Genomic DNA, 14,841 nt, shown 5'->3' on the forward strand with positions numbered 1-14,841 from the left:
CCTGAGAAGGTGTTGTGTTGTACATGTTTGGTAGCTCACGTTGCTTCATAAAGTAAAAAGTCCACTAGATTATAAGGAGGGGTGTGCAGTGGCTTAGTGATCAAGATGCCAATTCTGATGATCAGGACCTGTTCTGTGCAAAATCCACACTTGGTTGTTTTGGGCAGAAAATATCATCCTATGTGCAGGAAGCAGCTATTCTATACAGAAATAATATTTCCAGCATAGAAAATACTGTTTCCACAGAAGATGCTGCAATTGGGGTTTTATTCTGTGCAATGTTCTCATGTGTTTGATTTCCATAGAAAACACCACGTTCCGCATAGGGAACAGTTATTTTTCTGGGGAGGGGATAATATTTCTGCATGGAAAAAATACTTTCTGTGCAGAAAATGGTGTTTCTGTACCAAACAGCTATGTGTGGATTTTGCACATAACTCTTGGATTGCAAATAGGATTCAAAAATGGCATAGAAGCATTTAGAAAGGGATAGTGTTCAAAGATTATTATTTTTTGTAGCGGGAAGTACATTGTTAAAAATTAATCATGAACTTAGGGAAGAAATACATTTCTACTAGTCAGAGGCCTTAATCCTGTGCTTCTGGAGCATGCTGAATGAATCATTTAAAGAATGAATCAACATGTAAGTAGATCTGATTGATTCAACAGGTTTGCCCTTCTTGGGACTAGTAATAGGAAGTAGGTCATAGCCTCACAGCGGATTCTACCACAGCAAATGCCACCTTTGCAAAGGTACATGTATAGCAAAGGCCCGGCAGGATTCAGAAAAGTCCTCCACTAAGCATGACAGGATGGAAAGATGTGTATTTTGTCCTTCATCCAAGAAAAGAGGCAGATCACATGTTCTTTGTTCTGTAATAAGCGGTCCAAGTAGCAACCCTATGTAGCATAGCCAATGGTGAGGAATTTAAGAGCATCTGGAGGGCCACATAATTCCCACTCCGGATTAGGTCTGTAATCCTATGGATTGCCTTTCAGTTTCTGTCCCCACTCCGGTGCCATCCATGCTAGAATATTATGGATCTCAAGAGACCATGCTGAAAAGATCTCTAGTACGGCTTGGAAAAGGTCAGGGCAAACTCTTTAGACTTTAAACTAATATTCAGGGGTTTTCCCAAAGTGAAGGAAGGAACAAAGAGAGGTTTGCTTCTTCCGGGTAGCATAATAAAAGAAACATATAGCTTCATTTTGTTGGCAGTGTTTATCAGCCAATTTTCTGGGCTGGTTGGGAGATTAAGGGTAGAGCTACGTAAATGGAGTTCCTTCTGTGATTATGAATCAAGGCATATATATTTAAAAAGAATACTCTGTCCCATGAACAGGAAAAATAAGAACGGACATGGCAAATGCTAGTAATGCACTCAGGCCTAGGGCAATCTCTTCCATGCTGGTTTTTTGGGATACGATTGTCAACATAATCGGGCTGATGCTCAAATATTCCCTTCCTCATAACGTATCTGCCATTGTGCTTTGACACATACAGTTGGCCTTTCTTATACACTGACTTTTTATACACGGATGGTTTGAAAATGTTCCAAAAAAGTATAAATTTCAAATATCAAACCTTGATTTTCCATTTTATATAAGGGACACCATTTTGCCATGCCATTATATTTAATGGGACTTGAGCATCCACGGATTTTGTTATCCACGGGGGATCCTGGAACCAAACCCCGGCGTATTACACACACACACACACACACACACATTAAAACACTTTAAAAACAATTAAAATAGCCCAATTAAAAAAGTTTTTTAAAAAACACAACATACAAAATTTAAAACACACAAGATTTTATCCTCATAGAGGATACATTTATCCTTATAGAGCTCAAAGCAATACATCTCAGTGGGTTTAAAGGTACAATTCATAGCTGTTTGCCTTTAGCAAAGCTGTAGTATCTTATGTCTTCAGGCTAAATTCTGCCACAGAAATCGTTGGCTGGTATTAGGAGTGCGCATGAAAATTGTTTCTGTGAGTGCATTAACTAGACTGGATGCTGGCTTGCTTCTTTACAAAAGTTCTTGTGAGTTGTGTGTTCATCTCTCTGCATGGATTTTCTTGAACTCTGATTTGGGCTTACAAGCCAATAAAAATTTATACAGCCATAAAATCAGAACAATAACCATAAAAGCTAACATCGCAGTCATAAAACTAAAGGAGAAGATATTAGAAGCACATAAGAAGCCAAAAGAGTAAACAGTGTTGTCAACACTAGACTATAACTTGTAAAGGCTTTGTAGACATAGTTCTTGATCTCATAAAGTTTTATGAAGCATAGAAGACTCTGAAAAATACTAAATTATTATATTTTTTTACAAAATGGAAAGAAAAGGGATATGAGCTCAAATGTTTATTTATTTAGATCTGAATATCTCTTTTGATAGAAGAGCAAAAAGAGTACAGTCAGCCCTCCTTATCCATGGATCCAAGAATCCACAGCTTGAAAACTTTATATATGCTGCATAGGAAACAGTTTTTTCTGTGCAGAAAATATTTCCGTGTTGAAATCTTATTAAAAGTTTTTCATTCATTAAAAAAAATATTTTGGAACATATTTTATCCCGACACAGGACATTTCTTTATGCTTTGCCTGAAAAGTCCAAAGAGAATTCTGGCCCTTCCTTCCTTCCATCCTAACTTCCTTCCTTCCTTCCTTCCTTCCTATTCTGCCTTTTTCAAATGCAGCTCAAGATGGCATGCATAGACTTTCATTATTCCCATCAATACCAAGTGTTGGCAAAAGGTTTGAATGGAGACAGGAGGATGGCAAAGATACTGGCAACATTGCCCAGCAGCAAATGATAATTTCACTTCACTGACAAGTCAACATATTTCCCTGTTTTCATCAACATGCAACTGCTTAGTGGCCAAATGGATGTTGACACAAGGTGCTTCCAGCCGAATGGCTCCTGTGGCTACCAGATAAGAGATGCTGTGCAGCTTTTCTATCTTTTCCTCTCTAAATAGTTTTTTTAATGGCAAAATAATAATAATAATAATAATAATAATAATAATAATAATGAGGACCAGAGGGAAAACATGGAAGGATTACAAATGGGAGAGAGTTGCATCCGAAGACCAAGTGAAATTCCAGAACTGCAAGTGCATTGCATGATAAGTGCAACTTCCAGGAACTTCAACAAACAGAAGAACAGAGAGCCCTTTGCAGTTAAATAGATACTCTGATGGTGATGGTGATGATGATGCTTTCAACATTCCCGAGAGCGGTATTTGAAGGCCAAATTTGATCCCCCCCCCCCAGGAGTGCAGTTGGAGTATAGGGTCCCTGAAGGCTTCTGGTGGCCCAATGCAGTCTCCAACCTTCAAGAGCTGGCGCTTTAACCACTGTCTTTATTTCTTCTTCCGTGAATGACTTTTAAAGAAGCAAATGGCCTCCAACTTTTTTGTGTGTGAGAGAGAGTATCATGTGCCAGTTGCATAAACACCCGATGCCGAGTACAATCTCAAAATTTGCATGAGTCCAAAGTCCATGACGAAAAACCAACCGACTTGTAGAGGCAAATATTTACATCTCTAAGGAACAGAAACTGCCTCGATAGACCCTCCATTGGGGCAATCTCAAAGCTACTCTATTCTTAAAATAGGGGGAGGAACTAGTGATCTGGGATTCCCACCCCCACCCCCCCAGAACACCTTTACATACTTTCTCAGTAAAATCTCCAAAACCATGGGGCTCCCTCTTATCTTACTATAACCCCCGGCTTCTCGCTGCAAGACGGAGTCTCTCTGGCTGGTACCTTCCAGATGTGCTGGGATACAGCTGCTATAAAGGTGGATGCTAGGTTAGGAGGCTGAAAGTTTGTTATCCTAGGAGTTGTCTGCACAGGCCAAATAAAACATCCTTCCTTTGCTCCCATGGTGAACAGGAATTTATATGGAATTTATACTTCTTTTGCTTGAATTCATGGATAAAAAAAATCCATGGATAAGGAGGGCTGACTGTAGTATTTTCATATTCTACTCACTCTTACGATTAACTACTAATATTATTATAAAGGCTGTCTCGTTCCCCAGCTCCACAATGAAATGCAATACATACTGTTGTATTTATTGTACAAACCTCTCGCTTAGTTATGGTGACGATGATGATGATGATACGATTAATATATTGTTTTGTATTCTGGAGACGTACGGTTGGGGCAGACTTTAAAACAGTTTTAATATTCAGTCATAACGGTGATGTAGATGTGAAAATTTTGTCATCCAAAAACATAATCTTTCCAAGTTCTGGATTCTAAACCTATTCTAAACCATTTCCTAGTTAATCCAAGACGTGGGGAGAAGCAATTTCAAAGAATCCTAGGGTCAAACTAGTAAAGATGTGTAGCATATTCTTTCAAGACGTGTTCCCTGAAATAGTGAAACTCATTTGTTTGTCACAGCATGTGATTGTCTTCACCTACATAGCTTGCATTTAGTGTGCTTTGTTTTGTGATTGGTCATTGGAAAGTCAACACTGCCTTAAATTACATATTTTCTTGCTATAGCACATATGTCTGAGGAAATATCATGATAAGACATGAAACATGTGAATTGCTCCCACTTTTCTTGCATTTAACTTAATTTTTCTTTGTTCCTAACATCTGGTTCTGCTGCAGGACTCTCTTTTCGAACCTCTTCCACTTGCTAGCTTTATCTCTAAGTTCCCCCAAAGCTTTCTGTTTGCCAGCTCCATATGTAGACATTATTTCAGCTCTTACCTCCTAACCAATCAGAAGGGCACTAGATTTTAAGTTTCGATTTCTGATAAAATACAAGGTTTGTGCTCTCCACTTTGGGTTTCCATTTCCTGAATGTCCATTAAAATCACTTGGCAAAAACAACCTGCATTCCACCAGCATCAAATTAAAACATGGCTTTTCATTAACGCTTTGGGGACCTTATGGATTTCTTCCTAAAATACATGGTTGTAAACTGTTCTGATTTGTTAGACTGAAGTCTAAAATTTAAAACAATCAAAAATAATATAAACTGGTTTAAATAGTTAGATCGATTTTACTTATGCGCTTCCCTATGGCGACTTCTTCTTCTTCCTCCTCGTCTTCGATTCTATATCATGGTCTGTGTTTTGTAACTTTACAAATCCATAGCTGCATTGGAGAATTGTAACAAAACCCTGTTAGTGGTTTGTGAAGATGAGCATCTGGGCATTGGCAAAAGTGTTAGGATGAGCATTGGGGGCTTGTGATACACATTAGGGACTTCTCATGCTCACATGCCTGTTGTGCTCCAGCGCTTCCTAGCACATTGGGCCATGATGCATCAGTCAATTTATTGTCTTCTGCTGCTCCAGAGAACATGACCAGGAGCAATGGATGCAAGTTCCAGGAAAAGAGATTCCACCTCAACATTAGGAGGAACTTCCTGAGAGTAAGGGCTGTTCAACAGTGGAACACACTCTCTCTGAGAGTATTGGAGTCTCCTTCCTTAGAGGTCTTTAAACTGAGGCTGGATGGCCATCTGTCAATGAGGATGCTTTGATTGAGAGTTCCTGCATGGCAGAATGGGGTTGGACTGGATAATTCTATGATTCTATGTAACATTACAGCAGCCTTTATTTAAATACAGACACTGCAATACAACTCAGTTCTATTGAATTGAAGCTGAGAGAGTGTGGCTTGCCCAAGGTCACTTACTGGATTTCATGACTGAGCTGGGAAGCAAACCCTGGTCTCCAGAATTTCAATCCAACACTCAAACTGTTATACCACACTGGCTCTTTGTGCTGATATCATATGATGGGCCAATATAATACTATTGCTTAAATTTTACTATAAGTAGATCCATTGAATCAACAAGATTTCCTTACAGCCCACCATTAAACCACTAAGTCACTGGTGGTTGAGGTTGAGGTTCACCAATGGGATTCTGGTCAATGTTTCTCTTTCAAAAGTCTTTTCAAGGCAGTGCTCTTGCTCTGAGATTTCTCTCCTTGTCCTGAGTAGGGCCAGATCCTGACATCTTGGAACCTTATTTAGGACAAACAAAAGAAAATGCCCTTAGTGGGAGAAGCACAACCGAATCAACAGACATTTCCCAGAAGGCTGGCATGGTTTGTATTTGGTTTGGTTTGATTTGATCTATATCACTCTTTTCTCCCCAAAACCTGCACACAAGATTAAAAAATGTAATCTGGTTCAAAGGAAACACAATGAATTATAACATTAAAAAAAACAAGTAAATAAATTATAACGTTGCAACACAACTGGATTAAAAAGCAATTTAAGAGAAAATGAATTACAGAACCATGCTCTCTTATTACTATTAAAGCCAGAAAATACAATCGTCGCAGCTTGGTCCAGTAAAGGCAGGTATTCCCTTCCTTCTCTTAACTGAAGAGGGAAGAACAACACAACAAGAAGTCACTTTTAACAAATTAGATGCATGGCTTCGTGGTGGTGTGTGTCTTCAAGTCATTTCCGATTTATGGTGACCCTAAAGCGAACCTATTGTGGGGTTTTCTTGGCAGGATTTGTCCAGAAAAGTTTGCCATTGCCTTCCCCTGAGGCTGAGAGAGTGGGTTTAAATGGCCAAGCTGAAAATCGAACGCTGGTCTCCTAAGTCATAGTCTAATGCTCAAACTCCATGCTGGTTCTCATTTACCCATTAATAAAAAGGTTGTCCCAAGTCTTCATTCTCACCTTAGAAATAATCGTTCCCTCCACCCAAACTGCTCTTCCACGCCCTCCATATCTGACTGATAAATGCTATTTACCCATGCCTTGCTAAAACATATATACATATATAAAAGGCTGAACACCACTTTACCGTTCTCTTTGTCTAAAGACCACGTCAACCAGGATCCTGAAGGACCAGGAGGGAAACTTGGTAAGAGAAGAGTGCTTTGCTATTGATATTAGCAGACTTCCCAATCAGGATTTAGCCATTCTTATGTAAGGAGCCATGACTGTGACCGAAATGGCAAAGGCAAGATATTTGGGAGTGTCAGAATTAAGCCACTCTATGCTATCCTAGAGCTGCTAGGACACTCTTCCAACCTCAGGGTCTGTTCCATGGGGGTCACTGTGGGAGATCCTGCAAAACGTTCTGGGGCTGTGCATCTCAATCCATCTGTTGTGGGGAAGGGCAATACCACCCGACATCCAATGTGACAAGGAATGGTACCATATTTGTGCCCATTGGCTACAATTGGTTCTTTGTTTCCTAGAAATTTGTTGATGGTCCTTGTCCATGCTTCATCATTTTGAATAGTAGCATTCCTTAATTTTTGCCACCTTCCTCCCATCCCCTCCATTCTTCCCTTCCTTCTTTCCTTTCCTCCTAACCTCCCTCCTCGTTTGCTGCCTCCCTTCATTCCTTTCACTCCTCGCACTATTCCTCTTCTCTAACTGTCTCCTGCCCTTTCAGCTTCTGCTATTGTGCAAAGTGCTACCAGCAGCATAAACCAGATTTCCCCAGACCCAAGTCTTAGGGGGTCAACCATTTTCGGAAGCCCTCAGAGAATGAAGAAGGTGCAATTTGTCATTCTCTGCACTCCCATGCCCTTAACATATGGGCCAACCCTGAATATAGACAAGTGGAGTATCCCTTATCCAGAATTCTGAAATCTGAAGTATTCCAAACTCCAAAACGGTTTGAGCTATAACAGAAGTAGCTTGATGTGTACCTGTACTGTATTTGTGAGGCTGGAGAGAGACACGGTTAGAGAGAGAGATGCAAGGATCTGTGAAATGGTGGGACTCCACAGTCTCTCTCCAGCCTCATTATTTATGTGTAAATAGAGATATTCCAAAATCCAGGGGGAAAAAACCCTGAAATATGGAACCCTTCTGGTCCCAAGCATTTCAGATAAGGACTACTCAAGCTGTACTCAGTTTGCACTAATTTGCAATGTTGAGCCATGCAGATGAACACTTGGGGTGCAAGGGAGAAGCTGAACAGAAGGTAAATCTGAAGCTGACTGCCTGTAGAACACGACCTATGCTTTGTCATAGAACAGCAATGATTTGTGTTTAAAAGGAAAAAGTCTATATTGGACTGCCAAAATGAAGACATCATTGGACAATGAGGAATGGATAACAATGGTGGTGATGGCTTGCATGATAACAATTGCGAAAGCATGAGCAAGTGGTAAATCTGGAGGTCAGGATTGCATATGATGAAGCCATGGCAGTTAAAGTGAAACCATGGAGGCTGGTACCTCCAGTGTCAGTGAGGTGGCACACCTGCTCCATGTTTTAATCTGACCTTTAAAAGGTACTATGTGCATTGCTCAACCTATTTGCTGGCATATACTTGAGCATGTTAGATAGCTTCTCTAAAGTTTAGTCTAAAACCCAGAACAGATTCATTTCCAGAATGACGTTGGTGCTCTATCTGGATTTGCACAGAAACCACAGTTCTGTTCATCTTATGCACGGTGGCACTCCATCACGGTGCACAGCTGCTTTATTCTCCATTTAGGAAAATGAATATGATAATGGTTAACAGTTTAATGAACCATTAGTGAGCTTATTTACCTGTCTCAGTAACACAACTCACTAACTGTTGACTAAAGCAGTTCAAGTGAAATCTTAGAGCAGGTCGCTTTTTAAAACAGTGAAATGGGCTGAGGGCAAAGGGAGAAAGTGGGAGGACAAGAGAGCAGCTGAAATGTTTTTAAAGCAACTGGAAAATGGGACAGCAGAGGACTGACAAGCTGGAATGTGTCCAGAAGAGGGTAACCAAAATGGTAAAAGATCTGGAAACCATGCCCCATGAAGAGCAGCTCAGGAAGCTGGGTATGTTTAGCCTGGAGAGAAGACAGTTAAGAGGTGACATAATAGTTATGCTTAAATGTCATATTGAGGATGGAACAAGCTTTTTTCCTGCTGCTCCAGAGGCTAGGACACAGAGCAATGGATTAAGTTAGGAGGTATGAGTCCCCCTCCTAGCACATGGTTGCCTGGAAAGATGAACAGATAGATACACAGTCCTGCTGAAATTTGTAAAAGAGAGATGACAGGTGGAGGAGCAAGAGGTGGAGGCCAAGATACAAGCTGTATTTTCAGAGCCACTGAAGTGAAGTGTGACGGATATCTGGTGTAGTAGCAGTACTGGAGCAAACCAAACAGTAAAGCTAGGAGTCAAACAGTACCACAGCACCAATATATCACCCCTTATCTGGACTTACGTCTGAGCAACTCTGATAAATGAGCATGTGGCACTCCCTTTCAGTAAAGTCAAAGGGTCAGGCCCTGGGTAAATGGTATAATGTTGTCTTAAAACAGAGGTTGTCTTAAAGAAAGAATTCCAGGCACACAGAGTAGACAGCTGTATGCAGCCAGCCAAGCATATATGTCAACCTCAGGTCCATGGGCGAAAAAATTGAAGGGGCTTTTTCATTCTCACTCTGATTTCTTCCCAAGTATTGTTACTGGCATCTTCAGTCATCATGGCACCTATTTTTAATGGATGTTCTGCATTTTAAGACAAGGGGACCTTAGTTAAAGAGTTGTATCCTTACCTTTATCACTTCTTGGCCTAAATCCTATGAATAATCTTGACTAGAGTAGATCCATTGTATCAGGGATGTCACTAGAGGTTGGAAGGGGAGTGCAAACAGCACCAGTAGACACTGAGTTCAAAGTGCAAAAGTCATTTGATCCTAGTACCATCACCAGTGCCTGAGTCCTGCAACATCACAAGAACTCATCCTTAGATTTCAGGGTTTGGCCCCAATATCTCAGACCTGGAAATAGTCCTGAAGTGATGTAACATCTGATCTGCCAGGGCACTGGGACCTGAGAGGCCAGCCAAAGATGCCTGGCAGCAGCATTTGTTCTGATTCTTAAACTGTGGTAAGAAGATCTTAAGGTACAGATTTATGTGTTCCCCAAACCAAATTTCAAACTGGGGTTAACAAATGGTAAATAAGTAGGATCATTTATTGCTTAGCCCAAAGACCATTGCAAGAAAACAGAAAATAAAAATACAGTCACCCCTCCTTTCTTGCGGACTTGGGATCCGCTCATGGGGGGCGACTTCTGTCACCGTCAATGGGGCATGCCCCTACAGCGCATGCCCCTCTGCACACTTGGGAGGGGGTGTGCCCCATTCAAGCCTATGGGGCTTGAATATGTGTGAGTCTTCGATTTTGCGGGGGGGGGGGGGGGGGGTCCGGAATGGATCCCCCGCAAAAACAGAGGGTCGACTATAGAGGAAAATGGCAAGATGTAGGAGGCTGCCCCCCCCCAAAAAAAAACCAGAACAGGGAAAAGTTACTTCCTTTGACTACAATTTACAGAATCCCCAAACCATCACCACCAATGACTGTACTACTTGGGGGATTCTGGGATTTGTAATCCATCAAAGTCAATTTTCCAAGCTCTGTCAAACAAGTTTCTCAAGCTGCCACTGTATCAAAGCCTGAAGGAAGAGCCTAGCCCATTTTTTCCCCAGATAAATTTTAAATGACTATGTGAATGCTTCTCCTTTGTATGCTGTCTGCTGCAAAGGATGGAAACCCAAAACTTGGAAATGTATAACCACATGGCGGCAGACTAGAGCATCATTAACCTCCTTTTGTGTTTGAAGTCGGTTGATTTCCTTCCTTGACATATTTCCTATGTTCTCTTTTCAGTTCTTCAGTCAAAGGAACCTCCTGATCATAACATTTATTTCCTGCTCAGAATATATTTCATCAACCCCCAGTATCATGAAGCTGCTTATCCTCTCCCTTTTTGCTACTCTGATAGCTACAGGTGAGTCTAATGATATAGCAATAGAGGCATCATTATTGGACATAACCTCAGCAGAAATACAGCAAGAGTGAACCAGAATTCAGCAGTGGAATAAGGATCAAGGAATAAGGAACTAAGATCCATGAGTCCTAAACCGAATGGTGTGGTCAGTCATGAGCTATGAAGGTGACTTCGGAGGACTCAAAGCTTGCTTCCATGCTGGGTGGAATAGCCACACTTACTTTACCACATTTATTGCTGCTATTTTTCTGATGTGCTTTCAAGTTGGCTCCTGCTTGAGTCAATATTCCAAAGAATGTTGTACTCCAAAACATGTTGCAAAGCAAAAGGATGCATCCATGGAAGCAACCAATGTCAGAGTACTCTAATCCCCCAGCCTGGCATATTTTATGGAGAAGACATAAGTGTGGGCAGGAAGTGGGCACTCCAGATGTGGGAAACCTATGGCCTTCCAGATGTTTCTGAACTCCTATGTCCTAGTCTTCCTGTTAAATATCTGGAGGGCTATCCATTTCCCACCCAGTCTTGAGCTCCTTGAAGGAAGGGTAAGATTAGAAGGGGGGGGATAACAAACAAAACAACAAGGTTGCAACAACTCTGAGGCCTTGCCACCAACAACAGAACGATACATAGAGCAACATGCAAATCACTCCTCCCTACCCAGGGTCACACAGTATGTGTGTGCATGTATATATGTATATATATATATCCCACTCTCTTCCTTGCCAGCATTCTCTGAAGATGCCAGCCACAGATGCTGGCAAAACATCAGGAACAAACTCTTCTAGAACATGTCCACATAGCCTGAAAAACCCACAAAAATCAACAAGGTTGCTGCCGTTATTGTTTCGGTGGCTGTTCTTGCTGCTGCTTCTCTCACCACTGTTATTTTCCCTTTAGGAAAGTCCTCCCATACTTGTTACTGCAGTAAAGGAACTGACGGCTGCACAAAAGAAACCTGCACCACTGACAATGAATGTATTGCAGTTGCATTCAATAATACAATAGGTAAGTAAATATGACTGATTCCCCAGGTAACTCTTAACAGTTTCATTGCTAGAAGCTTGCTTGATCATAACTAATCAACTTACATGTTAAGGAGATTAGATCAATGTTAAGGAGATTATATTCCAGTGTGCATTCGGCATGTATTAACACGGCAGGAGTGTTTCACTGGTTTCCCCACTTGTTTCATTCTATGTTGATGTTAGAGTCTGTATCTTCTTTATTGCTTAGAAAACCTCACAACTCATTTTTTTCTTCTTTCCTTTAACAGATGGAAAGGAGGTCCCATCACATCTGTATCAAGGCTGTCAGGATCCCTCAGAAACTTTTGATCCCTGCAGAGAAAAGACTATATTCATCACAGCAGGGAAAAACTTTTCCCTGAATAGTGAAACCAAATGCTGCCACAGTCCAGACAAATGTAACACCAATGATACTGTCCATGGTAAGATAGGTTATTTGGGGGCTTAGGATAAAGTCAGAGTCATGACTATTTGGGATTTATTTCACTTGTTGTTGTTTTTTAAAAAAATCCTCTTCTTTTTAATAACTGAAAACTAAGGTTGGCATAAATATATTTTTAAGGTCGGTTAGAGAAATGGCATGCATTTGGGGTCACACTGGCATCCCAGTGGACCTTTCACTTCATTTATTCAGATCTTGGAAACATCCTCCTCCATCCCCTGGTATATATTAGACAGAGCCGGGATCATACTGTTGAAAAAGTCCTTTTCTACATCTAAAACAGTCCCACCTATTCAAGACATGACAGGATTGCCCTCTCCCCATTGCTACTAGAGGCTGCTGGGGACATTTTGAGAGCAACAGAACCATTTTTAGAGGTGTTGGGGGCCCTGGGAATGAGAAGAATAGCCTTGGGGGTGCATGATGTGCTAATGCAGCCTCCATCCTCTGACAGTTACCTATCCCTGTTCTGAGTGATGGAGAAAGTGCCACTCTTCTTGCCGCCATCCCATTTTCACCAGCTGCCCAGGGGAGGATAATTTCGATGGGCCATTTTAGCTCAGTGGTATGTTTACTCGCTCGTTTTTTAATCCCTGTAGTACCAACGGAAGATCACAAGATCAGTAGTTGGGGTTGCCCCTCATGCTTTGCTTTCGATAAGGATCGCTGCAATGCCACGATGACAAAGTGTGTCCAGTCCCAGGACAAGTGCGTCAACATCACTGGGAATTTGACACAGGGTAAATCAGCATGTTGCATCTTCTTCCTTATTTATTAAAGTGTATTAATATTTAATTTTATTTTAGAGCCAGCATGGTGTAGTGGTTTAAGCAAATTATGATACCATGTCTTTCTCTGTTCTTTTCCCCAAGGGTCTTCCACAACAAAATCCTTTGTCCTAAAGGGCTGTGCCACATCCTCTACAGCATCTGTCCTTCAAGAGAAGAATGCAACACTATATTTTGGCAATGTCACTTATCATATTGCCCATATCAGTGTAGGGAATGGCAAAGACAGCATCATCAGAGCTCCAGGAAGCATCCTTTTTGTAGTCTTCCTGCCCAGCTTCCTTGGGTTTCTGCTGAACAAATTCCTATACTGATCCTAGCCTAACTCAAGGAGTCTTCTTGATTCAAACTGGAAAAAACATCTTCAGTGAAACACAATACAATGAAAGGAGGCATACATTATAGAACTTCAGGCTCTTGCATTTACTAGACCCTATAACTATATATATATTTCAAAGGGCAAATCAAATAAGGGCCCTTCCACATGATGCAGTTATAGCACTACAGTTTCATTTTAACTGCCATGGTTCCACTCTATGGAATCCTAAGATTTTCCATTTAGGGAGAGTATAAGTATTTAACTTAAAAATAATTGATATTTTAAAAATGTGTTAATTGATTAATTGGGGACAGCTTTCTAGTCAACTAGTCTTTGGAGGTTTTCTCCCTACAGTGGCATTAGGACTGCAACTCCAAGGGGATTTAAATAAATTAATCTTAGTCAAGGAACAGTTGCAGTCTTTTAATTCCTTGCTTTTATGTTTATTTTGTGTGTGTATGTTGGAGGGGTGGTGCAAGGACAAGGGGACAGAGAAGCAAAGTACCTGCTTTCCATGTGAAAAACCCTGTTCCATCTTATGGTAAATGGATCCTAAGTACCAGAGCTGGATGAGACGCTGCCGGTCAGAGAGGACAGTTTCTGGGCTGAATGATCTGACTTAGTAAACTGTGATTACTTAGTAAAATGCATAATTCCAAAATAAATATGATTTGACTCTTCTTTCTTTCATCCATTCATTCATTCAAAATAGAGAAGATATTACAATTGTCAAACCTTGCACATAACAAAGACGGTTTTCCCCAGTGGTTACTTTTTGCAGCAAAGAAGGTGTAACACTGATCCTTTTTCAAAGACCATAATGACTGGTAGCATTTATGTTTTTTCTAGTTAACAAAATCCAAAAGCACACACTATGATGGTAGCTTTAGCAGCTCGACCAAAAGGCATTGCAACAGCAAGGTAGGAGCCAGCCTAGTCTCTGTTGGAAAGGAATCCTAGGGTCTGGAAGCAGCCACTTCTATTCCCTATAAATGTGCCTGTGACGATGGTGGAGTCAAGGGAAATGCTTCCCCGAAGTTCTTAAAGCATGAGCACTCTGAATTGTGACTAGAAGAGACTGGCAGCAGGTGGAGTTGTTGTAACAAGTGAGCCTTGTGCTCCTGTAACTGGCTGCGTTAACAATCTGGTTGGCTATAGCTTTTTTGAACCAGCTGAAATTTCCAAACATTCCTCAAAGGCAGCCCCGCAAAAAACACATTGACATAATCCCAACAAGGCATGTGCCACCATGGCCAAGTCAGAGGTCCCTAGGAATGGGTACAGTTGGCTCACTAGTTTTAATGGTCTAAATGTACTTCCAGGCACCACCAAAAACAGAGCATCGAGTCCAGGAGTCCACTATGCAGTGGGCACTGCGAACCTGTGTCTTCAAGGGGAATGTAACCACATTCAGCACAGGTTTAATCATGATTCTCTTATTTACATTTCCATGGAGCACGAGCATCTGTCTTGCCTAGATTAAGCTTCATTTGCCCTCATCCAGCCCATTACTGT

General features: G+C 41.1%; 1 protein-coding gene across 1 annotated transcript; it reads left to right on the forward strand.

Annotated features, from left to right (window-relative positions):
* The first annotated feature begins 6,809 nt into the window (after positions 1 to 6,809).
* On the forward strand, positions 6,810 to 13,917 carry LOC121916240 (phospholipase A2 inhibitor and Ly6/PLAUR domain-containing protein-like). The gene is made up of 6 exons (XM_042441107.1): positions 6,810 to 6,874; positions 10,629 to 10,749; positions 11,650 to 11,757; positions 12,026 to 12,199; positions 12,819 to 12,959; positions 13,092 to 13,917. The coding sequence occupies exons 2-6, from the start codon at positions 10,704 to 10,706 to the stop codon at positions 13,319 to 13,321; spliced, it is 699 nt and encodes a 232-aa protein (XP_042297041.1). The 5' UTR covers positions 6,810 to 6,874; positions 10,629 to 10,703; the 3' UTR covers positions 13,322 to 13,917.
* The last annotated feature ends 924 nt before the right edge of the window (positions 13,918 to 14,841 follow it).

This window comes from Sceloporus undulatus, chromosome 9, assembly GCF_019175285.1.
Source record: "Sceloporus undulatus isolate JIND9_A2432 ecotype Alabama chromosome 9, SceUnd_v1.1, whole genome shotgun sequence".
NCBI classification, from domain to species: domain Eukaryota; kingdom Metazoa; phylum Chordata; class Lepidosauria; order Squamata; family Phrynosomatidae; genus Sceloporus; species Sceloporus undulatus.

Bases quoted from the DNA above. Each gene is read 5' to 3' on its own strand.
- LOC121916240 (XM_042441107.1), top strand. From the start codon at position 10,704: ATGAAGCTGCTTATCCTCTCCCTTTTTGCTACTCTGATAGCTACAG. The intron at 11,758-12,025 runs GTAAGTAAATAT...TTCCTTTAACAG, and splicing joins TGCATTCAATAATACAATAG to ATGGAAAGGAGGTCCCATCA. The intron at 12,960-13,091 runs GTAAATCAGCAT...CTTTTCCCCAAG, and splicing joins CACTGGGAATTTGACACAGG to GGTCTTCCACAACAAAATCC.